This window comes from Ovis aries, chromosome 11 (genome assembly GCF_016772045.2).
Source record: "Ovis aries strain OAR_USU_Benz2616 breed Rambouillet chromosome 11, ARS-UI_Ramb_v3.0, whole genome shotgun sequence".
NCBI classification, from domain to species: domain Eukaryota; kingdom Metazoa; phylum Chordata; class Mammalia; order Artiodactyla; family Bovidae; genus Ovis; species Ovis aries.
This window is the reverse complement of record NC_056064.1, coordinates 39,029,747-39,056,633: the sequence shown is the minus strand read 5'-3', so window position 1 is coordinate 39,056,633 and position 26,887 is coordinate 39,029,747. Positions and strand designations below refer to the sequence as shown.

General features: G+C 49.5%; 2 protein-coding genes across 2 annotated transcripts; both read left to right on the top strand.

Annotated features, from left to right (window-relative positions):
* Positions 1-16,693: 16,693 nt before the first annotated feature.
* On the top strand, positions 16,694-17,489 carry LOC101119655 (peptidyl-prolyl cis-trans isomerase A-like). The gene has a single exon (XM_042255906.2). It carries the CDS (start codon positions 16,739-16,741, stop codon positions 17,231-17,233), a length of 495 nt encoding a protein of 164 aa, XP_042111840.1. The 5' UTR covers positions 16,694-16,738; the 3' UTR covers positions 17,234-17,489.
* A 4,593-nt stretch (positions 17,490-22,082) lies between these two features.
* Positions 22,083-25,337, top strand: EPOP (elongin BC and polycomb repressive complex 2 associated protein). The gene has a single exon (XM_027974624.2). It carries the CDS (start codon positions 22,547-22,549, stop codon positions 23,684-23,686), a length of 1,140 nt encoding a protein of 379 aa, XP_027830425.1. The 5' UTR covers positions 22,083-22,546; the 3' UTR covers positions 23,687-25,337.
* Positions 25,338-26,887: the final 1,550 nt, after the last annotated feature.

The window sequence follows — 26,887 nt, the reverse complement described above, 5'->3', positions numbered from 1 at the left end:
CCCCTCTGGCAAGGGCTGCAGTGAAGATCTAACGAAAATCCTTTTGTAAAGCGCTAGGGCACACAGTAGGCGCTCAGTCCCTGCTCTTCCCCTCTCCACCCCTCTAAGGGTTCCAGGGCAGCGCGTTCCCGCTCTGGCTTCCCGCCTCCAGCACGCTCGCCCGCCTAGCGCGTCCCGCGGCTGAGGGACTGGGGCAGAGAGGACCAAACAGAAAATTATTTCCGCCCGCTCGGCCCGCCCCGCCCCGCCCCGCCCCGCCCGTCCCCGGAGCCAGAAGGGGATTGTGGGGCTGCCGCGGCCGCTGCCGGAGCGGAGCGGGGCGGAAGCGCGCATCGCGCTGCTGCTCGGGCCCGACCGCGCCGGCCCCCGCACCTCCCGGCCCGGGACTGCGGGCTGTGGTCGGGGTGGTCCTGGGATCCGAGGCGGCTGCTGCCGATCTCATTTCCACGAAGCCTTGTTCGCTTGTTCCCGGAACCTAGCGGGGGAGGCTGAAGAGTGTTGAGGTTTCGCTTCTCCTAGCTGGCCGGGCGCTTGGTTTCGCCGGTCCCGGGGGCGCGCCCTCCGCACTAGAAAGCCCCAGGCTCCGGGAAAGGATTGCGCTGGCGCCCGCGGGTTTGCATTTTATTTGCGTCCCGTTTGCTTATCATTTTATCCCCCGAAAGCAAAGCTTCTGACCTTGGGGGCGTTCAGAGAGGTTAGGTTACTTTTCCGAGATAACCCAGACAATAAGAGGCTTCAGGTGTTTTCCTGTGGTCTGGGAGAGCCTGGCATGGCCATATAAAAAGATGGGACCCTAGAGTCGGAAAGACCTTGGTTTGGTATCCAGGTTAGTCGTTTACTGATTTTGACCATAGATTAGTAATGGCTTATCTGGGACCCTCAATTTCCCCGTCTCAGAATGGGGACACAGTACCAAGCTCAGTGTTGATGTGAGCAGTGACATTGTAAGTGCCTGGCATAGGGAAGGGTGATTTCCCCGTCAAGGGTTATGACTGCCGCAATCTCTACAGTAAGCTTGGTTGGGGTTCGAGAGTGGGTGAACAGGTTCTTTCCTAAGTCAGACATCCTGTGCAAGAGGAATAGAGGCTCGATTTAAAGAGGAACTGGTGGGAGTGAGGGGATTCCCCCAACCATTAGGCGGCCAGTCGTCATGATTATTGTAATAAATAGTGACTCTACCCTGGTGGAATTTTTGGCTTTTCAGCTCTTTCTACGGGAAAAGCACAGTGCTTAGTGCCAAATCCTACCGCTGCCATTAGCTAGCAGTGTAACACAGATTGTCACTGCCTCTATTTGCCAATCTGGAAAATGGGGATAATTTGATCCCCTCCTCCAAACTGCAGGGCTTTGACAACTCCAGCCAGCCAAGGTCCCAGCAGGTGTTTTAAGAGCTTTGAGCCCCGGAAGTTCCTTTGGTCATGTTAGGACACAGGGGACTTGCTTTAGGAAGTTAAAATGGGTAGGAAGGGAAGAGGTTTATGGAATAAAGTAGCCATCTGCCCAAACTTTCCAGAGGTACTTGGAATCTAGTCTAGCCCTGCCCCTAACCAGCTAGGTGACCTTGGGCAAAGCAGTTGCCCTCTCTATCATTTGGTTGGGTGACTGGATCTTGAAAATCCCCTTGGAATTAACATTCTGTGGTTGATGATTTTGCTCTTGGGGAAATTTCCAGGCTGAGGGGTGACAAATTAATAGCACATTTGCCCTCCTGTGTTCTTTTTTCACCAGTTCCTCCTGAAATCTAATCTTTCCTCCTGTTACAGTTGCCATCAGGACAGAAGTGGAAAAAGTTGTATTATTCTGTCTTTCAGCAAACTCTTCATTGAATCATCATGGGCTGCCCATAGGAGATACACAGATAGTACCTGGGATGGTGGGAATGACAGATAAAGACAAACAACTTCAGTTCAAGATGACAATGGCTATGATAGTTCTAAGAACAGTATTAACACTGGCAGGAAGGAAGTAACTATTTATGGGGTTAGGGAAAGCCTGAGCTAGGACCAAGTGAGGGAGGGAGGGTTTGCAGGCAAATAAGGGACAGAAGAACTTTCCAGGCAGGGGGAACAGCATGTTTAAAGGCTCAGAGGTGGGAACTAGCAAAGGTGGGAACCAGGACATTGGAATTGTACATTATGGACACCCCATGGTGGTATGTGTAGTAGGAGAGCAGGAGGGAGGGTTAGTGGGATGGCCAAAAACCAGAGATTAAGGGGACCCAGGACATTTTGCTAAGGAGTTTGGATTTAATCCTGAGAGCAGTGGGGAGCCAGTAAGGGCTTTTAAGTAAAAGATGCTTAGCCTTATTTGCACACTGGTTGTCAAGTCTGGGATTGGTTAGGGTTGTGGGGAGGTTAGATGGATTAGGATAGCAATTCTCAACCTTGAGTGCATGTGATTCCCCTGGGGGTCTTGTTAAAATGCAGAGTATGACTCAGTAGGTGTGAGGTGGAGGTTGAGACCCAATATTTTTAGCAAACTCCCAAGCGGTGCTACTCCAGAGAGCACAGTTGAATAGCAACTGGTAGGAGACCTCAAAAGATCCAGTTGAGAGATGAGGATTTGACTCCAGCAGAAGCAGAGGGGATGAGCAAAGGGCAGCAGATGAGGATGTAAAGAAGTAGAATGTTAAGACTGTGACAGGAACTGTTTGGCAAGGCAAGACCGGGAGGATGACTCCCAGAGGTGCGATGGAGAGAACTTGCTGGTTGGAGCTCTCCGTACTCACTGTAGAATTCAGGAGTGGGGGTGGGGTGGTGGAGCTGACAAGGAACTGCTCTGGGCCTGCTGACATTGGGTGTCTGTGACACCTGGGGTGGTGATGCTTAGCAGGCAGTCAATTGTTTGGGTTTGGATCTGCAGCCTGGGTTGCAGAGACCCAGAGTGAGAGGGCCAGAAGGCTATCCTGAGAAGCAGGGAGTTCACATCATGGAAGTCAGAGAGGAACGTTAAGAAAGAGGAAGTGATGCCAGGTCACATGCCACTGAGAGGTCAAGGGAGGAAAGGGTTCTTTGAGGCGGAGAGGAGGGGGTGCCTCCTTGATGACTTCCGCCTGGAAAATTCCAGGCACTAGCTAGGGTGGAGGCTGACCACAGTGGATCAAACATAGATTGAGGGGTGAGAAGGAGGAAATAGTGGATAACAGTGCTAGGGGGAGGGGCTGGTCAGGAGGCAAGAGTGGACAGCTGTGGTGGTAGAGATGGTGATGACGACAATAGCCATGGTAACAGCAGCTCACTTTTGACGAGAGCCAGTGTGCCAGGCGCTGTGCTAAGCATCTAACAATCTTCTTGCAATGACACTGAGATAGATCTCATTCCTGTTCTCATTTTATACGGAAGGAAACAAGCTCAGCGTGCACAGCCAGAAGGTGCAGAAGCAGGATTTGAACACTGCCTTTAACCATGAGGTCGGTTCAAATTATCAATAAGGGGGCTGCTCTGGGGACTAGCTAGCCCCTTCTCCCCAAACCTCTCCCTGTCATCTCCTACTAAATCACTTCTTTAATCCACTACCATTGTTGACCCCTAAAGGCAATCTACTCCATTACTCTTGCCTGGAAAATCCCATGGACGGAGGAGCCCGGTGGGCTGCGGTCCATGGGGTCGCGAAGAGTCGGACATGACTGAGCGACTTCACTTTCTTTTCACTTTCACTATGTGCCAGGTAATGGACCAGGCACTGGTGATGTAGAAGGGATCAAGGCAGGTTGCAGCCCTGCAGGTGCCCAGGGTGGAGGGAGAAGGCTGGCTAGTAGGCAGGCGAACATCACGGTGCGGTGCAATATGTGTTATGAGGGGGAATGGACCTTTTACAGAGGGAGCCCAGGAGAAGAGCTTCCAGTTTCTGTCTGAGGAAGTCAGGCAAGGCTCCTTGGAGGAGGCAGGCTGAGCTATGACTTGAAGGTGACAAGAAGGTTTCTGGATAGCCAGGAGAGGGAGAACATCACAGGCCGAGGATAAGTGGATGTACATATGCTGCTGTGTCCTGGGGGTACAAGTGTTTCAAGAAAGAGGAGTGGAAAGTGGGGTGGGAGGGAAGGCGTCAAGACACTTTACCTGTGGTTCAGATTTGACCCCAGGAACATGAGGTCCCATGGAAGATGCTGAGCAGATGTACATGTTGCAAAGTTCAGTAGCCACAACACAGTTGGTGCTCAGAGAAGTAAAGGTGGAAAACAATAATTCTGAAATTATCGCAAGTTCTAGAATGTAAGTTCCACAGTGCAGTGATTTTCTTCTGTTGAAGTAAGTTGATTTCCAACCTTGTGTTACTTTCAGGTATACAGCAAAGTGAAAAATATATTTTTTTCATATTAGTTTGTCCCTTATTACAAGATAATGAATATAGTTGCCTGTGTTATATAGTAAAGCCCTGTTGATTACATATTTTATGTACAGTAGTTTGTTGATCCCATGCTCCTAATTTATCCCTCCCCACTCCTTTCCCATTTGGTAATTATAAGTTTGTTTTCTATGTCTGTGAGTCTGTGTCTGTTTTGTCAATAAGTTTATATGTGTCATATTTTATACTCAACTTACAAGTGATGTCATAATATTTGTCTTCCCAGGTGGCACTAGTGGTAAGAACCCACCTGCCAACGCAGGAAATGTAAGAGACATGGGTTCAATCCCTGGGTTGGGAAGATTCCCCTGGAGGAGGGCATGGCAACCCACTCCAGTGTTCTTACCTGGAGAATCCCGTGGACAGAATCCACACCCTCTCCAGCATTTATTATTTGTAGACTTTTCGATGATAGTCTTTCTGACAGGTGTGAGATGATACCTCATTGTGGTCTTTGTTTTTTTAATAATGAAAAAATATCTTTATTTTTGGCTGTTTTTATTTATTATTTCATTGCTGCGTGCACTATCCTCTAGTTGCAGCAAGCAGGGGCTCCTCTTTGTTGCAGTACAGGAACTTATCATTGAGGTGGCTTTTCTTGTTGTGGATCACGGCCTCCAGGAGCATGGGCTTCAGTAGTTCTGGCTCCTGGGCTCTAGAGCACAGGCTTAATAGGTATGGTGCACAGGCTTAGTTGCCCCATGGAATGTGGGATCTTCTCAGATCAGGGATTGAACTGATGTCTGTTGCACTGGCAGGTGAAGTCTTTACCCCTGAGCCACCAGAGAAGCCCCTCATTGTCGTTTTGATTTGCATTTCTCTAACAGTTAGCGGTACTGAGCAGTTTGTCACATTCCTGTTGGCATATCTGTGTGCCTTCTTTGGAGAAATGTCTATTTAGTTCTATAGGGCAGTGATTTTTACCTGCTATGTTTACTGATGTAACTGAAACACCTGGATCAGTGTTGGGCACATAGTGGGTGCTCAGTTAATACTTGATGAATGAATGAATGGATAAATGGATGCGTGCTTAAATGTTTCTGGGAGTGAGGAAGAGGTCCTGGACTGGAGTGTTGATGGGGATGGAGAGAGAGAATGTGTAGGGGGTGAAACTGAGAGAAGCTGATTGTTGACAGTTGGCAGTCATGGAGTGGGAGGGTGACACCCAGGTTTCTGTCTCAAACAACTGGACTCCTGAAGAAGGGAGGGGGCGCAGAATTGGGAGAGAGTTGATAGATTCAGGTTGGGATTGCTGCATTGGAGGCTTAGTGGACCATCCCAAAAGAGGATTGGATTTGTGTATCACTTTAAAAACTATAAAATGCTTTTGAAGCATATGTAATATTTTGCCTACCTCTTCTGCCATATCCTTGATACTCTGAAAACTATTCAGAGATATCTTTGAGCATTGTCAGCGGTGAATAGTAACTAAAGTCCTGGCGAGGGTAAGATCAAGCTGGAAAGCTGTGCAGGTGCAGAGAGCAGAAAGCCAAGGCCAGAGGCTCAGGGAATGCTGGCATTTAAAAGGAGGGTAGGGGAGGAACCTCAAGGAGCATGAGAAGGAAACTCCAGAGATGGAGCGGGACCTCCAGAAAGAGTGGTGTCATGGAAACCAGGGAGGAGAGAAGAGGGAGGGAGTGGTCCACAGGGCAGGGGTGTCAGAGAGGGGACAACTGATCCAGCATGGTGGGAGAGGTATCAGAAGATTGGGTGAGAAGGGAGAGAGAGTGTGAGTGTAGACATCCTTCCTAGGGGCTGGGATGGGAGAGATAGGAAGAGAGGACAGCGGGGAGGAGGACGCAAGGTCAGGGAGACATGGCCTGCCGTCTCCTGGGCAGTCTCTAGTACAAGGGCTCAGGTGGGCCAGAGGGGGCATGCTGCTTCTCCCAGGGAAGGGAGGACATGAAGGATGGGAACAGATGAGTGTGTGTCTGTCTTGTGAATGTGTAGGCTTTTTCTGCTTCATAGCATGTATTTTTTCCTGAAAATTTGTTTTAGTTTTCTATTTTTTAATCAACATTTTATTTACATATAGTAAAATGCATGCATTTTATGTGTATAAGTGATGACCTTTGGCAAATGTACAGAGCCATGTAACCATCACCCCCATAAAAATATAGAACATTTCCATCTCCCCAGAAAGTTCCTTTTTATCCCACAGCAGTCATCCCCCCAGCTCCAGGCAACACGAATCCAGTTTCTATCACTAATAGACCTTGGTAGATTCATTTGGCTGGCTCTTTGTACATGCGTGCTCAGTGTGGTGGCCAACTCTTTGAGACCCCATGGACTGTAGCCCACCAGGCTTCTCTGTCCATGGAGTTTTCCAGGCAAGAATACTGGAGTCGCTTGCCATTTCCTACTCCCGGGGATCTTCCCGACCCAGGGATGGAACCCGTGTCTTCTGCATTTTCTGCATTGATAGGCGGATTCTTTACCACTGAGCCACCTAGGAAGCCCTTGCTGGCTCTAGAACTTCATTAAAGTGGAATCTTAGATTCTTCTGTGTTCAGCTTCTCTTAATCAACTCTGCATTTTCTTTCTGAAGCAGGAAACAAAGCCATTGCTGAGCTGGGGGCTCAGGTAGAGAGCAGAAGAGGAGCCCCTTGGGGTGGGGGGATGGAAGAGTCGGGGGACAGCAAGTGGGCAGTGTCCCCCAGTTGTAGCAGAGTTGAGGAAAGCAGCCACATGGATTTAGGTTCAGATATGAGGCTACGCTCAGGGTACTAAGACTCTGGGGTGCAGCAGACCTTGGTCATAGCAGGGGTAGGGTGAGACCTGGGGACTGGGCTGGGGTGAAGATGAATCCTGTCTCCTGGACTCAAGATAGGACGGTGGGAGTTGGGATTCAAAATCCCAGAGTCATGCCTGTCATCACCACACCGGCTGTTGGCCGACCACCTCTTTAGTGGAACTGTTTCCTGACCCTGGTCCAGGCCCTTGGACCCTTGAGGTTGAACCTCTGCTTGCCCTCTTTTTTTTTTAAAAAAAGTTGTCCATGTATTTATTTGACTGCTCTGGGTCTCCATTGCATCACACTGGGTCTTCACAGTATGAAGTAGATCACACTGGGATCTACTTCTGTGAGCAGGAATCAAACCTCAACCCCCTGCACTGGGAGAATGGAGTCTTAGCCACTGGACCACCAGGGAAATCCCTTTGCTTGCCCTCTTGTGGAGATTCTTTATCCCTACCTGCAAGCTCTCCCTCACCTGCCTATTTCCCCTCAGCCTCCAAATGAGCTCAGGCCACCTCCATGCAAAAGGCCACCCCCTTTGCCTTGTCTGTCTGTCCCTTCTGTCTCCCATCCCCACTCTGCTTTGTAAATCAGAAAGCTGGACCAAGAACTTCATCTCCATGCACACAACTCACAGTGACTCTCTGGCTCCCCCTCTCCTCTGCCGAAGTTGCTCTGCCAAAGGTCACCAGTTACCACCAGTCTTGGATATTTTCTGGAGGTTATGGCTGCCCAGTGTCCCCCTGTCTATTTCAGGGGGTGACCCTAGATCTCTCTGTATACCCCACCTAGGCCAACTGCTTTACCGCCCGCCTTCTCCATCTCAGTTGATGGCCACTTGAATTATACAGCTGTTCAAGCCCACAGCCTGGGATCAGTGCTGTGGGGTCTCCCACGTCCACCCTGTCAGCAGATCTTGCCGCTCTGCCTTCACCATATACACAGAATTCAATGACTTCCCCCCCGGCTCACCATTATTATTTCCCCGGGACTAGCCTGGTAGCTTCCTAACCAGTCTCCCTGCCTCCATCCTTGCCCCCACCATCTAGTCCCTACACAGTGGCCAGAATGATCCCCTTAAACTGTGTACTGGGTCACTCCTGGGCTCCAAGTTCTCCAGGAGTTCCCACTGTGCTCAGAGGAAGGGCCAGGTCCTTACAGGGCTGACAGTGTTCTGAACGGTCTGCTGCCCCGTCCCTCTGGCCTCATCTCCACTCTTCCCTTCGTGCTCGTGCTGTGGCCACGTCACTTCCTTGTGTCCTGTGCACACCATGTACATCCTGCCTCCTCAATTTGACTCTCCATGCCCCTGGTTCCTGGAAGCTGCCTGGGGACCACGCTCCTGCCCTGCAGGTTCCAGGACCCCACCCTCAGGCAGCTACACATCCGAGGGGGAGTCCACACCCCCAGGCTCTGGAGACAGATAGACTCTAGCCAAGAGATAGCAGACAGTCCACAGGCCCTTGACATCAATCTGTACCCTTCCCTGCCTCTCCCAATCTTCCTTACCCCCTTTGTTTTTGTCCTTAATCTCCTATATTACTCACATAGTTATATCCATTGTTTGTTGTCAGTCTTTCTTCTCTGATCTCCACGCCACAAAGACAAGGATCTTTGTGGATTTCACTGCTGTTTCCAGGGGCCTAGAGCTGTGTCTGGCAAAATGTTTACTGCAGGAACTGAAGGAAGGGATGCTGAGCCTCTGTCTTGGTGCCCTGGACACTGAGATGCAAGCACGTTATCCAGCCCTGCTGGTCTGAGGCCTTCATGCTCCACTCTGAGGAGCGAGTGACCAGGACAAAGGCTGCTGGGGGGCAGGGGGTAGTCCCCTCTTGATGGCTTTGCTCCTGGTGCCCAGTGGGTGACATGTCCTGTGTCCATTCCCACGGAGTAACAGCTCTGCTTTTTGCTTCTCAGGCTCCACCTCCAGGTGATCCCTTCCACTTCTCTGTTTTTGCTAAGAAGCTGAAGTCAGTTTCCCAGACCCCTGATTGATTCATCTCAGAGTCACAAAGGCCAGTACCTCTTCCCTTACTGTCCTGTGAAACCTCTCCATGACATTTGCTCCCCATGGCTGCCCTGCATGTCTCACTTTTTTGGGTTTCTCAGCCACCTTTGCAGGGGTCCTTTCCCCTTTCTGTCCTGAGGTGGGGTGGGGGGTCTTCTTCTGGATCCACAGGACCCTCCTCTGGAAATGCTCACTCCTGCCAGGAGTTTCTCCCTTGGCCCATGGGCTTGTGACCGTCCTGATAGCCCTCCAGCACCCCTGGCCTTTTCCAAGTCTCTTTAGACCATGCCCACTTAGATTTGGCTCCTGGTTCAGACCCAAACTGAACTTGACCTCTCCCCATCCCTTCACCCACCCTTCCTCTTGTAGGTCCCTTCTTAGTCAACAGCTTCGACCTTCTCTCCTGAGACAAAACCCCGAAGGTGCTTCTCAAATGTTTCTCTTCCTTTTCCTCTGAGTCAGCCCCAAGTCCCATAAAATTTACCTTGTCTACACCTCTTAAATTGAAAAATTTCCCTGTTTCCCCTCAACACAGCCCTTTTTCAGATCAGCCCCTTCCTATATCCAACCTCAGCAGCTGCCTCCCCACTGGCCTCTCAGACCATCTTGCTCATCACTGTACCCTCCTCGTGGTTCCTGGAAGCCGCCTGGGGACCACACTCCTGCCCTGCAGGTTCCAGGACCCCACCCTCAGGCAGCTACACGTCCGAAGGGAAGTCCACACCCCCAGGCTCTGGAGACAAATAGACTCTAGCTGAGAGACAGCAGACAGTCCACACACCCTGACATCAGTCTCTGGCCCATTTGGGCTGAGCAAAAGAGACAGCCCAGCTCTTTGTTCACACTCACCCTGGAACACTCAGGGAAAACAGGCCTTGGCAGAAGGAATGGAAGATTGTCCTTGCCTTGAATGAAACACCAGTGAGGGATAAGTTAAGCTAATTATCAAGTCGTGCCAGAAGCCAAATTACAGACATTGTCACGTTATAAACACCATTTCTCAAGAGAGCGGCTTGGAGACATCTGGGCAGCTGGAGCCTGGGCTCCTCATCTTCCCCTCCAACCTGCTCCATCCCCTCCTGCATTCCAGCTTAGAGCTGGGGCTCCCAGTTCCTCTCTTCCCTACAGCCAATTGGTTACCAGTGCTGCTGATTCTCTTTCAATACCTGTCCATGCTCATGGTTACTGCCTTCCTATTGGTCTTTACTAGCTCTTACTGTGACCTTGGGTGAGTGACTAAATGAGTCCTCCATTTTCTTTCATCTGTAAAATAGATTTTTTCTTTTAAACACAGGGCAGGTTTCACTTATGGGTTTCCCTGGTGGCTCAGATGGTAAAGAATCTGACTACGGTGCTGGAGATACAGGTTCCATCCCTGCCTTGGGAAGATCCCCCCTGGAGGAGGGCATGGCAATCCATTCCAGTGTTCTTGCCTGGAGAATCCCATGCACAGAGGAGCCTGGCGGGCTATAGTCCATAGGGTCACAAAGAGTCAGACATGACTAAATGACTCAGCACACACAAAAGGTTTCACTTAGATCAAGTATGCACCTGGCATAGGGTCAGTTCAAGCTGAGCATTCAGGAAATACTAGTTCCCTGTTCCCCTCATGCCTCCCCATCCCTCCTGCTGATCATGTGATTTCCTTTGCTTGAAAGTGGTCCGCAATTCCCCATCCTACAGGATAAGGTCCAAATTTCTTATCAAAGCCTTAAGCCCTTTGAATTCTGGTTCCTGTTCTCACCTCTGTTCAGCCACACTGATCTGCTTCATTTATTAAAAGCACAATCATTCTAAAGTGTTGTCCCACAGTTTACTTGCTGGCTTTAAAGGAAGAAAATGCAATTTCTCCCAGAGAGATGGACTGTCTCCAGTAAGTCCTACCCATCAGCAGCATTCTATCACTAAGAGCAGAGCTCAGGCACTGAGGACACCGCAAAGTGGTGCTCATGGCCCAGGAAGTGTTTTTGCCCATGTAGTCAACTTGAATCTAATGGAGCCTGTAAGTCTAATTTCCAGTTTACAGGACATACAGGGTAAACACCACCTCAAGGAAGCTATCAGAGAAATCTAGACGGTGGGACATGATATCTGTGATTTACCTGAAATGCTTTAGCAATTCAACAACTCAACGGCATAAGGGGGAAAAAGATTATTCTAGAATTAAATGAGATAGAAGAGACATAATCAAATGCAACATGCATTTGGTTATGTAGACCTTTTTCAGATCCTAGTTGGAACAAACCAAAAAGCATTTTGGCGGGACAATTAGGGAAAACTGAATATGGGCTGGGTATTAGATGATACATGGAATTATTATTAATTTTCTAAGGGGTGATTATCATATTGTGCTAAGAAAACTTCCTAAAGTATTTAGGGGTAAACTGTCATGGAAACTTGAAATCATTTTAAAATATTTTGGCAAATACGATAAATATGTTAATAATTACAGCAGCCAGCCACTATGGAGAACAGCAAAAATAGAGTTATATGATTCTGCAATCCCACTCCTAGGCATCTATCTGGAGAAAACTCCAATTTGCAAAGATACACGCACCTCTATGTACATAGCAGCACAGTTTACAATAGCCAGGGCATGGAAGCAATCTAAGTGTCCATCGACAGATGAATGGACAAAGATGTAGCATAAAATATTACTCAGCCATCAAAAAAAAGAACAAAATGATGCTACTTGCAGCAATATGGATGGATCTAGAGATTACCATGCTAGGGTTAAGGTTAGTGAGGTAAGTTAGAGAAAGATAAATACCATATGGTGGCTCAGATGGTAAAGAATCCACCTGCAGTGTGGAAGATATGGGTTCAATCCCTGGGTTGGGAGGATTCCCTTGGAGGAGGGCATGACAACCCACTCTACTATTCTTGCAAAGAGTCAGACATGACTGAGAGACTAAACACATCACTTATATATGGAATCTAAAAAAATGATACAAATGAACTTATTTACAAAGCAGAAATAGACTCACAGACAAAAAACAAACTTCCAGTTACCAAAGGGGACAGCATGGGGAAGAGGGAGAGATAAATTAGGAGTTTGGGATTAACATATGCACACTGTTCTGTGTTGTGCTTAGTTGCTCGGTCATGTCCGACTCTTCGTGACTCCATGGAGTGTAGCCCGCCAGGCTCCTCTGTCCATGGGGATTCTCCAGGCCAGAGTACTAGAGTGGGTTGCCATGCCCTCCTCCAGGGGATCTTCCCAACCCAGAGATTGAACCCAGGTCTCCTGCATTGTGGATGGATTCTTTACTGCCTGAACCACCAGGGAAGCCCAAGAACGCTGAAGTGGGTAGCCTATCCCTTCCCCAGGGGATCTTCCCAACCCAGGAATTGAACCAAGGTCTCCTGCATTGCAGATGGATTCTTTACCAGCTGAGCTACCAGGGAAGCCCAGATAAACACTGCTATATATAAAACAGGTAAATCACAAAGACCTACTGTATAGCATGGGGAACTATACTCAATATCTTGTAATAGCCTATAATAGAAAAGAATAATAACCAGAAAAGAGTCTGGAAGAGGAATATGTTATATATATTACATTTATATTATAGAAACGTAACTGAATCACTTTACTGTACACTTGAAACTAACACAGCATTGTAAATTAGCCATACTTCAACTAAAAAGGTTAATTACTAACATAAGTCGTCATCTAGGTAAAGGGTATATAGGAGTTTGTTTCACTATGCTCTACTTCTCTTTAGGTTGAACTATGCATAATAAAGATTTTTTAAAATATATTTGAGTGCCAGTTACATGGTAGTCACTGAGCTAAGGCAAAATCTAATGTGGCTCTTAAAACAAAGTGTGATACATTTACATTTCAAGGGAGAGGAGAATAGTACTAATAAATGAATAGATGACAAGCTTTGAAGGAAAGGTATACAGGTCTTGAGAGGGAAATGATGATGAAAACTGACCTGGTCAAGGTCTGGAGTGGTGGGGAGCAGCTTCCTCCCAGGAGGGAGTGAATGAATCAGTGGAGCTCTGAATAGAAGCAGGTGCAGGCCAGGCACAGGAGAAAGGAGGAGGGTAAAGTGTATGGTCAGAGGGAATCCCATGTGCTAAGAGAGCTGAGGGAGCCGGTTACTTGGGCGCTAAAGGGGGAGGGGTCTGAGTGGCTGAAAGGAGAGTGGACAGCACAGGGGAGCTAGAAGGTAAGGGAACCGGTCCCCTTGCCCCCTGCCCGCCAGGAGGACCTGTGCGAGGGTTGTCAGTTACTGCTGTACCCTACCTGTGAGCCAAGTTAATGGTTTCATTCTTCATCCCCAAAGCAATGGGAAGCCATCAGCGGGTTTTGAGCAGGGGGTTAACACAATCCAGTTGGGTGGCTATATACAGGATATGGCAGGATGTGGGGGTGCTGCCAGCGTATGCCAGAATGGAGGTGGGGATAAGCAGACCTGGAGTGTAGTGATCACCTGACGCCAGGTGCCCAGGTGCCACCTGGGTTTCTGACTGTGGGAGGGGGTGGAGGGAGGAGCCATACCCTGAAACAGGTTTGCGACAGGTTGGGTCTATGGGGCTTTTGAAATGCCTGAGGTGGAGGCCAAGAGGGCATGGCGTAAGGCTGGATGGAACCTGCGCAGCGGACACAGAGAGAGAAGAGGAACGTTCTGGACAAGTCTTCAGGAACCCTGCTGTTTGCTTGGGCCCAGGAGGGGAGAGGGAGCCTACGCTGAAGACCGGACAAGAGGGAGCAGCTGGTGAGGCAGGAGGACACCAGGCAAGACCGGTGCCCAGAAGGTGAGGGACTAGAAAATTCCTGGAAAGAGGAAGTGGCCAATCCTGTGGGAGGTCAAGACGGGACGGCTGAGGAGAGCCTGCCAGTTTTGATGAGATGGAGGCCACTGGAACCTCAGCAAGAGCTATTTTGGTGGCCGGTGGGAGTGGAAGCAGATGGAAGCGGGTTGAGAAGGAAGTGGGAAGTGCAAAAAGGAAGACTGTGCAAGACAGCTCCTGGGGGAAGTTGGACTGTGAGGAGGTGGAGAGATGGATGGGGCAGGGACTGTGGGGTCAAGGGGGAGATTTAGCTCCCTAGTGGGAGAGACATGTTGTTGGAGTTGGTGAGAAAAATAATAAGGGGTGCCTCTCAGAGGGCATTTGGCACTGGACCAATGACAGTCCCCCTTCAGTTTAGCAGGAGGGAAGATGTTGATGGCTGGTAGTTGGCAGCACATGGGCAGACACTCGCTTGCCTCTGGTCCTTGCCCTCAGCGCTTCCTCAGCTGGAATTCTCCCGTGCCTCCTTTGAGTACGTCTGTCCATCTTTTAAGAGCCTAAGTGGTACATTACTATCTTCTGTGAAAAGACTTCCCTCTTCTACCATCACCTTGCCTCTATCAGGCCAAGGACCACGGCTGTCCTCCGATCACTGCTTCCCAGATTAGCCTAGAAGGTCCATCTCTCCCACCAGACCCTGTCTTTATTGCCTAGTTCCTAGTTTAGTTCCTAGGGTCTAGTAAGGGGCTTGCTACAAAGGGGGTCCTCAAGGAATGTGGAGGTGAATAGATAATGAACTAACTACATGCAGACATGCAGAGGAAGTCTAACAGGAGGAGGGCAAGCCCAGAGTAATGACGTGGAGGGGGAAGGATGTGGAGCAGGGATGGAAAACGGAAGAAACAGGAGAGGGGACAAGGCTAAGCTACTGCCAAGAGCCCTTGCGTTTATCAACGGCTCTTATGGACCATGCACTAAATATATAGGTTTCTCTTTTAATCCTCACAATATCCCCAGAAGGAATGTTGTCTGCTGCCACGTTACCTGGCTCCTCCTAGTTAACTAGAATATATCCTCGAGGTGGAGTGGAGTTTGTCTGTCTTGCTCACCACTGTGCCTCCAACAAAGGCACATAGATCAGGTGTCAGATGAAACATAGGATATTCAGTTAAATTTGAATTACAGAGAATAGCACTTACTTCAGTAGCACATATACAAAAACTGAATTACAGAGAAATAATTTTGTTAGAATGTGTTTTGTATTTTTGTGTGTGTGCTAAATTTGGCAGTCCTGTACATAGTAGATGCTAGTAGATGCTTAATAAATATTGCTGGATTAAATGACACCATGGGGATGCAATCAGTAAATTCCAGACAGTGGGAAATCTAGATGACAGTAGGGTATCTTCGTCGAATGGGTAAGTTTCAGGGAGAATATTAAAAGAGAGAAAGGAGGAATTTATAGATTAAAAGAGAATTAAGAGACATATCAAACACGTGACACCCTTCCTTGGATCTTAGTTCAAATAAACTAAGTAAATTGTAGAGAAAAATATTTTAAGATATTAATAATTAGAAATTTAAACACTGGCTATTTGATGAAGTTAAAGGATGACTTAATTCTTTTTAGGTTTGATAATAGCATTGGGGTTTTTATTTTCAAGAGTCCTCTTCTTATAACAATACGTACTGAAATATTTTGGAATGAAATCATATGCTATCTGGAATTTGCATCAAGATAATATAGAATTATATTCTCTGTCTTGTGGTGCTTATGGGTATATTCATTTGTGAAAACTATTCATTCAAACTATACACCTAAAATGTGAATTTTATTATATGTAAATTGTACCTCAGTGAAGTTGGCTTTTAAAAAATGGGAGAAGAGACGGAAACGGATGAGGATAAGGATGAAACAAGACTGGCTATCAGTTGATTAGTTTTGAAGTTGAGTGTTGGGTACCTGGAGGTTCACTATATTCCTCTGTAACTTTTGTATGAGTTTGAAAGTTTCCACAATAAGTCATTTCGTAAATTGCATAAAGGAAGATGCTATTTTGGGCTTCCCTAGTGGCTCAGTGGTAAAGAATTTGCCTGCAATGCCAGAGCCTCAGGAGATGGGGGTTCAATCCCTGGGTCAGGAAGATCCCCTGGAAAAGGGAATGGCAACCCACTCCAGTATTGTTGCCTGGAGAATCCCATAGACAGAGGAGCCTGGTGGGCTACAGTCCATAGTGTTGCAAGAGTTGGACACAAATGAAGCAACTTAGCACATATGCATTTCTATTTTACATCCGAAGAACTAAAGCAGAAGCTGAGACTTCCCTGGTGGTCCAGTGGCTAAGCCTCCACACTTTTAGTGCAGGGGGCTCAGGTTTGATCCCTGGTCAGGGAACTAGTTCCCACATGCCACAACTAAGACCTGGTGCAGCCAAATCAATAAATAAAATACAAACAGAGGCTAAGTAACTTGCCCCCAGTCACACCACTGGTAAAATGAGGAGTCTGGAATACGAAGAGACACATTTGACTTCGGAACTTGAGCTATTAACCTCAGTGTTTCCAGAGCGAAGTGTAGATGTTGTCTAAGGGATGGTACAACCCTCTTGGTTGGCACAGTCTGACTTAGGGAATTCTAGAAGCAAGATGGGCAAAAATGGTGGTGGCTGTTCAGTAATGGGATGAGAAATGGCTTCCCTCTTACATTCATCACCTTGAGGCAGACGGACTGTTGTCAGCATCCACTTGGGACCCAGCTGACTCTGACATTACTCGGCAGCCTGAACTTGGGCAAGTCACTTAAAATCTCTGTCCCTTATTAATAGACATTTTGACAATTTCTTTAAAAGTTAAACATAGCCTTGCAGACGCCGCCACCCCGGAGCCTCCATCGCTGTCTAGCCATGGTCAACCCCACCGTGTTCTTCGACATCGCTGTCGACGGCGAGCCCTTGGGCCGCGTCTCTTTTGAGCTGTTTGCAGACAAAGTCCCGAAGACAGCAGAAAACTTTCGTGCTCTGAGCACTGGAGAGAAAGGATTTGGTTATAAAGGTTCCTGCTTTCACAGAATAATTCCGGGATTTATGTGCCGGGGTGGTGACTTCACACGCCATAATGGTACTGGTGGCAAGTCCATCTATGGCGAGAAATTTGATGATGAGAATTTCTTTCTGAAGCATACAGGTCCTGGCATCTTGTCCATGGCAAATGCTGGCCCCAACATAAACGGTTCCCAGTTTTTCATTTGCACTGCCAAGACTGAGTGGTTGGATGGCAAGCATGTGGTCTTTGGCAAAGTGAAAGAGGGCATGAATATTGTGGAAGCCATGGAGCGCTTTGGGTCCAGAAACAGCAAGACCAGCAAGAAGATCACCATTGCTGACTGTGGACAAATCTAATAAATTTGACTTACGTTTTACTTAACCACCAGACCATTCCTTCTGTAGCCCAGGAGAGCACCCCTTCACCCCATCTGCTCGAAATATCCTATAATCTTTGTGCTCTCGCTACAGTTCTTTGGGTTCCATATTTTCCTTATCCCCCTCCAAGTTTAGCTGGATTGCAAAGTTAAATTTATGATTATGAAATAAAAACTAAACAATTAAAAAAAATAAAAAATAAAATGAAAATAAAGTTAAACATAAATTTACCCTAGGACCTTGCAATCCTACTCTTTATTATCTACAAGAGACGTGAAAACATGTCTGCACAAAGACGTGTACACCAGGGACTTTCACACTCCCAGTGCAGGGGCCTGGGTTCGAGCGCTGGTCAAGGAACTCAATCACACGTGCCACAAGAGAGAGTCGGCGAACCGCAACTAAGATCTGGCGCAGACAAATAAATAATAAATATTTGAAAAAAAGACTTGTATGCCAAAATTCATAAAATTATTTACAATAATAAAGTATAAACAAGCCAAATGTGTTTGGATCAACAAAATGGGGTATATCCATACTTCAGCAATAAAAAGGATACTTCAGCAATATATAGGAACAGACTACTAATATATGCTACAACATATATTAACCTCACAACAGTATTTTTTGTAAAAGAAGTCAGATGCAAAAGACCACTTAGGGCCTTTGTATTTCTATAAAATGTCCAGAAAATGCAGATCTACAGAGACAGAAAGTAGTTCCCTGGGGTGGGAACAGGGAGGTACTGCAAGAGTGGATGAGGGATCTCTTAGGAAATGTAAACTTTTTTATAAGGGAAAATAAAAAAATATAAAATCATAGTGAGACATTAACATTTTTCTGAGAAAATTTTACCAAGTGCAGAAAAGAAGGAGCATCTTGAATGATGTCATTAATAATTTAAATGTAATAGATTTATATTTATATTAATTTTATTAATAATATTTAAACTCTTGCATCTCATACATTGTTATTAGATTTCCATAGGACATTTAGAAAAGCTGGAAAAAGATAAACATTACTAAATTTCAAAAAAGTAGAATTCTTTCTTTTTTGTGATTCAGTTATACATATTCACATATATTATTTTTGAAATTAGGGAATGTAAAGTTGAATTGTTGTGATGGTTGTATAACTGTAAATTTACTGAAAATCATTGACTTAGACACTTAAAGTGGGTTCTGGATAGTATGTAAATTTTTTAAAATTAAAAGCATCTACCTCATGTGTACTATCTCACACCAGTCAGAATGGCCATCATTAAAAAGTCTACAAATAACAAATGCTGGAAGGGGCGTGGAGCAAAGGGAACTCTCCTACACTGCTGGTGAAAATGTAAACTGGTGCAGGCACTATGGAAAAAAGTAGGGAGATTCCTTAAACACTAAAAATAGCATTGCCATATGGTTCAGCAATCCCATTCCTGGGCATATATCCAGAGAAAACTATAATTTAGAAAGATACATGCACTCCAGTGTTCATAGCAGCACTATTTACAATAGCCAGAACATGGAAGCAACTTAAATGTCCATCAGCAGATGAATGGATAAAGAAAGATGTGGTATATATACACAATGGAATACTACTCAGCCATAAAAAGGAATGAAATGATGCCGTTTGCAGCAACATGGATGGACCTAGAAATCACCATACACATTGAAGCAAGTCAGAAAGAGAAAGAGAAATACCATATGATATCACAGACATGCGGAATCCAAAATATGTCACAAATGAACTCATTTACAAAACAGAAACAGATTTTAGACAGAGAAAACAAACTTATGGTTACCAAAGGGGAAAGGAGGTGGGGAGGGATAAATTAGGGGTATGGGATCAGCAGATACAAACTACTATATATAAAGTAGAGAAACAACAAGGTCCTACAGTATAGCACAGGGAAATATATTCAATATCCTGTAACAAACCATAATGAAAAAGATATGTACATGTATGTATAACTGAATCACTTTGCTGTACACTAGAAACTAACACCGGAGAAGGCAATGGCACCCCACTCCGGTACTCTTGCCTGGAAAATCCCACGGATGGAGGAGCCTGGTGGGCCGCAGTCCATGGGGTCGCTAAGAGTTGAACACGACTGAGCGACTTCACTTTCACTTTTCACTTTCATGCATTGGAGAAGGAAATGGCAACCCACTCCAGTGTTCTTGCCTGGAGAATCCCAGGGATGAGGGAGCCTGGTGGGCTGCCGTCTATGGGGTCGCACAGAGTCAGACACGACTGAAGCGACTTAGCAGCAGTAGCAGCAGCAGAAACTAACACAACATTGTACATCAGCTATTACTCAATGAAAAAAGTTGTTGTTTAGTTGATAAGTCATGTCTGACTCTTTCCAACCACATAAACTGCAGCACGCCAGGCTTCCCTGTCCTTCACTATCTCCCAGAGTTTGCTCAAACTCATGTCCATTGAGTCAGTGATACCATGCAACCATCTCATCCTCTGTTGCATCCATCTCCTCCTGCCCTCAGTCTTTCCCAGCATCAGGGTCTTTTCCAATGAGTCAACTCTTCACATCAGGTGGCCAAAGTATTGGAACTTCAGTACCTCATAGAATTATTATGGGGATTAACAAAGATCTTAGGACAGAGATTGGAATGACATCAGTACTATAGAAATTACTATTCCCCACTGTACCTTCCTCTGGGGAAAGTGGGCAGGTCCCCCGCTCCCAAATCCTTGAACACAGCCCTTTGGACGAGACTCAGATGAGCCACAGAAAGGGAAGCCTGGCATCCAGGTCTTGAGGGGTCCTTCCTATCCCTTATTCCTAAGGAGTCAAATGGGGTCCTGTATCCAGCCTCTGGGAAGGACAGGTTTCTGAAGAAACCGGTCTCCTCATCCAGGCTGAGGACGGGGTCGAGTGTCCTCTACCGTAGGCAACAGGAATTGCAACAGCTGGGTCAGCCCACACATCATTTCCACTCCCGATAAGGTTTGTGAGGAAGTTACTGTTGTGTCTTTTCACTGATAGGGACACGTTGAGACTCAGAGTGCCCAGGTAACCTGCCCAGGGTCACACAGCTGGCACCCCTGGTTCAAGCCTTCCCAGAGGTGGGAAACTCAAGCCCACTGGTGGGACCCAAGCCCACTCCCCTGGCATCTTAGCTGCAGAGTATGGAGGAGGGTCAGATTGAAGCACATGTCCCCTCCTCCAATAAGCAACAGAAGTCCGGTATTGTAGTCTCCAAGGTAAAAGTTTTCAGCACTGTCCACCAAAAGAGACAACTGTGAAGATCATCATCCTTCCAGAACTTTCCTCCAAACCTGTCAGGATCCCAGGATCCTCCCCCATGGCAGCTTCCCTGCAGATTTCTTCTGTAGAAGATGCTAAGGGGTGAGTGCTTCAAGCAAAGGAACATCACGGGCCCCTTGTTCCTCAAATGCTTGCCTTATCTTGGGGTCTTCACCTCCAGCTTCTGCAAAAGGGTTGTAAGGGAGGCAGAGCTTCCTGATCCCTTTCTGCCCGAATGTTACGGGATGACATGTCAGGGAAACAGTACTTCTGTTGTCATCACCAGAAGGACCAGGATACAAGCTGCATTATTTGTTTTCTTACAGAAACCCTCTCTTACCCCTGCCCGGGAGTAAGATATTTCTCTCTCTGACCACCCATCACCCCTACACAAACATACCCTTATTCCATGTCATCGTATCAGTCTCAATATTTCTGGGGATGGGAAGCAGTCCAATGACCCTATTTTTATCAAGAGAAGAATATTCCAGGGATTCATTCATTCACTTACAAATATTTATTGAGCACCTATTAAGTCTGGGCACTGTTCAAAGCACTGAGGTTGCAGAAGTGATCAAGACAAACTTCTCATCAGCTCATTTCCAGACTAATGGGAGAGACAGACGATAAAGAGAAGTACATTCACAGATTTTCATATATTAGTGAGCTCTACAGAAACGAAACAAGGGTAAGAGGATGGAATGAGCTGCAGGTACATGGTCCTCCCTTATCCGGGTTTTTAATGGAATTCACTTTCTTTGCTTTACTCTCCCTAGGGGAGATAAGAGTGAGGGTCTATGTATCTCCTCCTCTGGTCTCCTCAACCCATTTTGGCAGTTCAAGCCTCACAGGGCATAATCTTGGGATTTGAAGGGGTATGGCAGAGCCAGCCCCTCACTCAGAATTTGCTCAAGGGGCCGGTTATAAGTTAAGTGAGAAATGGAAACAGGTACTGAGAAAGTCTATCATCTTTCGTGGGTGTAATGATACTTCTCCTCTCCAAATTTAATTCTTCCTTTTTTTCATCTTGCACACACACTCACTGAATTCCTAACTATTCATACAACTTTTTTGAGCCCTCTGTGTACCAGGCACTGTTCTAGGCGACCGAAACAGAGAGATAGGGAACATTCTCTGCCCGCAGGAGTCCTTGCTGTACAAAGCTGCTAAACAACCTCTTTTCATCTTTCCTTTCAACTTCGCTTTGAGATTCACCTCTGTTTGACTCATGCAGCCCCAAAGGGGTAGATGTGAACGTTCCCATTTCACGGATGCGAAAACCATGACTGCTGAGGAAAAAAATGAAGTGCTTTGCGGCTACTAAACACTGGGACGCCACTGCGCCACGTGCAGCGGCGCATTTAGCCCATCCATATCCCACCCGCGCACGCACCCTCCTCTGCTCCCTCCCAGCCGCCGCCGCGCCGGGTCCACGTGTGTGTGTCTGTGTGCGGAATGGGGATGGGGGCGGTGCCGCGGGAGGGGTGGGGTCCCGGCCAACGTCACAAGCAGTGCCGCCCAATCAGCGGCGGGCTCGCGGCCCCGGCGCTGGTATTGGGGCAGCGAGGGGGCAGTTCTCTATAACGCGGTCTCCGGGAGCCAGCGGGGAAGAAAGAAGCCGAGCGGGCGGAAGGCGCCCTCCCCGCCGCCTGGGCCCCGGCACCGGGTGCCGGGCCCGGGGTCCTTCCCGCCTCCTGCGGCCGCCGGCCGCTTTGTTTCCCCAGCCTCTGCGCTCCGGGCAACTCAAGAGGGGCTCCCGCCGAGGCTGCACAGGGCTCGCGGCGGCAGGAAGGGCGGCCGACCGCGCCGGGACTCACAGGGACCCAGGAGTCCGGCCGCCGAGAGGGCCGCGTGACGAGATCGAAGAGGGACCCGGAGCTCTGTGGCCCACGGGTGCGGGCCGGGGGCGCTCGCGAGCAGAGACCTCCCCGTCGAGGGGGGGCGATGTTCCCCTCGCCCGTGGGCTCTTCGGGCAGTCAGGGCATCCCGCCGCTGGGACCAGGGCCCCCTCAGTGGGCAACCCCCCGGAAAGTTCCATGGAGACTCTGTGCCCCGCTCCCCGCCTCGCAGTGCCGGGGTCCCCGCGAGGGTCACCCTGCTCCCCCACACCCCGGAAGCCGCGTCGGGGGACCCAGGAGTTCTCTCCTCTGTGCCTGCGTGCCCTTGCCTTCTGCGCCCTTGCCAAACCCCGGGCGTCCTCTCTGGGCCTGGGGCCTGGGGAGCTGGCGCCGCGGGCTCCGGTGCTGCTGGGCCCTTGCGCCCCGCTGTGCGCCGGCGGCAGGGCCCCGGATGGCCTGAAGCACCTCGCGGGACAGGCCGGGCGGTCCAGCGATCCCAACTCCCCGGCCCGCCAGGATGCCGACGCCGCAGTGTGCCGGGGCCGCGGCGAGGAGGAAGAGGGCGGAGGCAGTTTCCCGCACTTCAGCGCTCGCTCCGGCGTACCTCCCGGCCACTGCCCGGCGCCCCGGCGCCCTCGGGAATCTCCGACCAGCTCCGTCTCGGCTCCGCCTAGGCCAGCCCTGGCTCTCGACTCTCAGCCTGGCCCCGCCGCTAGCCCGCATCAGGAGCCAGGTTCTCGGCCTCCGCCGCCACCTGCGGGCCTCTCCTCTGAGCCCATGGGGCCTGGGGCCGCGCCGGAACCGCCCCCGCCGAACCAGACAGCCGCAGTCGATGGAAACCCTCCGAAGGTCGCCCCCGAGGCACCGGCCTCCAGCCCCTCGACGGCCAGCGAAGCTCCGGCCGCGCCCGGCGATCTCCGCCAGGAACATTTCAATCGTCTGATCCGCCGCTCGAAACTGTGGTGTTACGCGAAGGGTTTCGCCCTAGACACTCCGAGTTTGCGCCGGGGGCCCGAGCGGCCCCCAGCTAAAGGGCCCGCCCGAGGAGCCGCCAAGAAACGTCGGCGGCCGGCGCCCCCTCAACGCAGCGCGCAGCCCCGCCGACCTACCCCGACGCTCCCCACCACGAGCACCTTCAGTCTCCTCGACTGCTTCCCCTGCCCCCCGGCCCTGGTGGTGGGGGAGGACGGAGACTTAGGGCCGGCATCCTCGCTTCGCCTTCACGGAGACGCTAAGCCCCCGCCTGCCCACCCCCTGTGGAGGTGGCAGATAGGGGGTCCCGCTGTCCCTGAGCCCCCCGGCCTCAAATTCTGGGGAATCAACTTGGAGCAGCCCTGAGCGTGAGACCTGTTCTGCCAAGGAGGAAAAAGGGGGGGCCACAGCCAGACTGCGGGCTCGAGAATAGAGCCTCATTTCTCACCTTTGCCTGTCCTCTTTAGGTTTTATGGGCTGTGGTCAGAAGGACCTCAAATGACAGTGATCTTCAAGCACCTAACTGGTTGCAGTGACACCCCCTCCCCCTCATCCTTTGGAGAAGAACCAAGGCCTGGAGTCGGGAGAAGGCTTAACCGAAAAAGGCTTAAAGACGTAGATTCCAATCCCTCCCCTCTTCCATCTCGGATCTCTGGGGGCAGGGCCTTCACCCCAGGGGGAGTCGAGAAGGCTACAACTCAAAAGAGGAGGAAAAAAAAAAGAGGGAGAGAGACCTTGGTGATGGACAAACCGGTTGTTTCTGTGGGCGAGCCTGGGGATGGGTGGGGGCTGTAGTGGGGGTGGGGAGGTGATTGGCAGCTCCCTGGGGGCATCCTCAACCCCCACCATCCAGGCCTTTAACCCTTCACTCCCCTCAGGCCTTCCCTAGCCTCCAAGCACCACTGTAGCCTTCATGGGGACCGGAGCAGCTTAGGCAAGGGTAAGATCACCCTCTCCCGGTTCTTATCCTAGGGTCCCCCCAGTCAAGTGACCCCTAGTTACCGAGGTCTTCATTCTCAGCCACCAGTCTTTCCCCTTTGTCCAGTTTTGGAGTTTCCTTCAGTATTCCATTTGCTTTCAGGTTATAAGATCTGATGGGTAAAAGAGGACACCCCCACACCCCCCACCCCACCCACCCCCACCCCTGCCATGAGTCTGCCACTCTGGTTTAATCCTGGTATTAGGAGGAGCAAGGCTGAGGAACCTCCTGCCCTTCAGAAGTACAAACTGCCTGGGGAAGGAGACAGAGACCATCCCAGGGAAAGTAATGGAAGGTGGAAGAAATCAATAAAATCAGACCAAACAAGTTGCCCTTCCTTCCAGGTCCTCTCCACCGGTTAAGGATGGAGGGCGTGGAGGTAGAGGGCACGCCTAGGGCCATTCTTTGGACACCCAAACTCAGCCTCCTTCAAGGCTAGAAACAAGACAAGCTGCTCTTTGTGGAGGGGGTAGATGAAAGGGCTCTTGGCCTAACCACAAGGTCCAGTGGGGTGTTTGAAGGGGCTCAGTTTGAGTCTGGATGGGAACTGGGCTGAGGAACCTTTAGCATTCTCCCCCCACCCAACTTCAGGCATTTCGGGAGTTGTCAGGGACCTGATGGATCCGAAAGAGGCAGGGCCAGGGATTAGTTTTGAGGTCAGAAGTTCTGTTTTCCTGGGGGAGGGGAGGGAGTCAGAAGGGAGTGGACTTACTTTCTCCACCCAGGTGAGGTCTGGGGAGTTTAGCTCTTAGGGAAATTCCAAGTTTAGGTTTGAGGGGAACCTGGGGGTTGCCGATCTGCCCAGTAGTGAGGGACCCAGTGACCCTTCTGCCCACACTAGTGAATATTGTTTTTTACCCCTTTTCCCCCAAGAAGGGAGGAGGGAGGAACAATTCCCATATATGATACTGGGGAAGGACTTGTCTCCTTTTCTGTGAAAATGCCTTGTAAAAAGTTGTTAATGTTTGCATAGAGCAGATTCTTGAAAAACAAAACAAAACACTGTTTTGGACGACAAAAGTTTTGTTTGTTTTAAAAGCCGTCTCTTTTAATTTTTCTTTTGCTGGGGGTGGGAGTGGGGGTGGGGTGGGTGGGTGTGGGTTGGGCAGTGCTCTCTTTCTCCTCAACATCTGGCCTTTATGAACCCTGCTGACCTCCCCTCCCCCTCCAGCTGTGTTGTGGGGAGGAGGGAGGAGGGTGGGGGAGTGCCTTCCATGCCTGTGCTTCAGGGGTATCCATCTTATCTTGCCCCCCAAGAATGGGGAAGGCCGAGGAAGAAGGCAGATGTGAGGGGTGGGGAAAGAGTCGCTGTGAAGCGGGGTGGGGGGTGCGCACAAGGTTTGCAAGGAGAAATTGAGAAAGGCAGACTCCAGTTTTTAAACAGCTCCTTGCTTTTCGGGTCAGTTTTGGCCCTTTCAACCAGCCTGGGTGGGATGCGTGAGCTCTGGGCGAAGGAGAGGAGCGGTGGGTCATGAAATGCTCTTGGGGACTCTTCCTTCTTCTCTGAGGAGTGGGCAAGGATGCTGTTCCTTTGGTTTTCCTCCTCCTCCAAGTCAAAATATTAATCTTCATCCTGGAAGGGGGCTGGGCAGTGAGTTAAAAAACACACCTTTGTCCAGACCTGGAACTCTTTGCAGAATGGAGACTCTCAGGAGTACCCCTAGAATCTTTCCAGTCAGTTTAGAGAGTAGGGAACTATTTTACTTTCCTTGGGCTGTGGCAACAAACTGCCAAAACCTTGGGGGGCTTGAAACAGCAGAACTGTATTCTCTCACAGTTTCGGGGGCTATAAGTTTGAAATCAAGGCGACTGTGGGCTGTGCTCTGTTCGGAGGCTCTAGGGGAGAACCCTTGGCCTCCTCCAGCTTTGGGTGGCTCCAGGATCCAGGCGTTCCTTGGGTTGTGGCTGCCTGCCTCCAGTCTCTGCTTCCGTCTTCACACGGCCTTCCCCTCTTCTGACTCTTGTAAGAACACTTGTCGTGGGATTTAGGGCCCACCTGGATAATCCAGATGATCTCTTCTTGACAACCTTAATTACCTCTGCACAGACCCTTTCTCCAAATAAGGTCACACTCACAGATTCTGGGGGCTGTGGAGTTCCGTCAGGGACTTACCTTTCTCAGCGCCACCATTCAGCCCACTACAGAAACTTAAGTCCCAGGATGGAGAAACTTGCTCAGACTTTCCGGGTAAAGGCAGCGTGTGCTGGGTTGGTGTGGGGCACAGCCCCACTAGAGCTGGGGCCACAAGCCTCCCTGAACTGGAGCAGCCTGAGGACAGGTAGAACGGGAGCCCTTGCTTTCCTCAGTTTGAATCGAGGATGCCGGGACTCTCCCTTCTCCTAACAGAGGCGGGGTGGGCGGACTGTGCCCAGGAAGGCCCCGAGGAAGCTCTCCCTCCCCCCTGATTTCCTCCACTCTCACTCCGGGTCTCTCTCAATGTCTCCAGCCCCCGCTCCCTCCCCTCTTTCCGCCCCTCCCCTCCCCCCACTCTACCACCGGCCACCCTTGTTTTTGCCTGGATGTGGAGGTTGAAGGATCTTGACTTCTGCCTGGGTCTCTAAGTTCCCTTCCTGGGTTATCTCAGGTC

Coding starts and splice junctions, on each gene's coding strand:
- LOC101119655 (XM_042255906.2), top strand. CDS start 16,739: ATGGTCAACCCCACCGTGTTCTTCGACATCGCTGTCGACGGCGAGCCC.
- EPOP (XM_027974624.2), top strand. CDS start 22,547: ATGGAGACTCTGTGCCCCGCTCCCCGCCTCGCAGTGCCGGGGTCCCCG.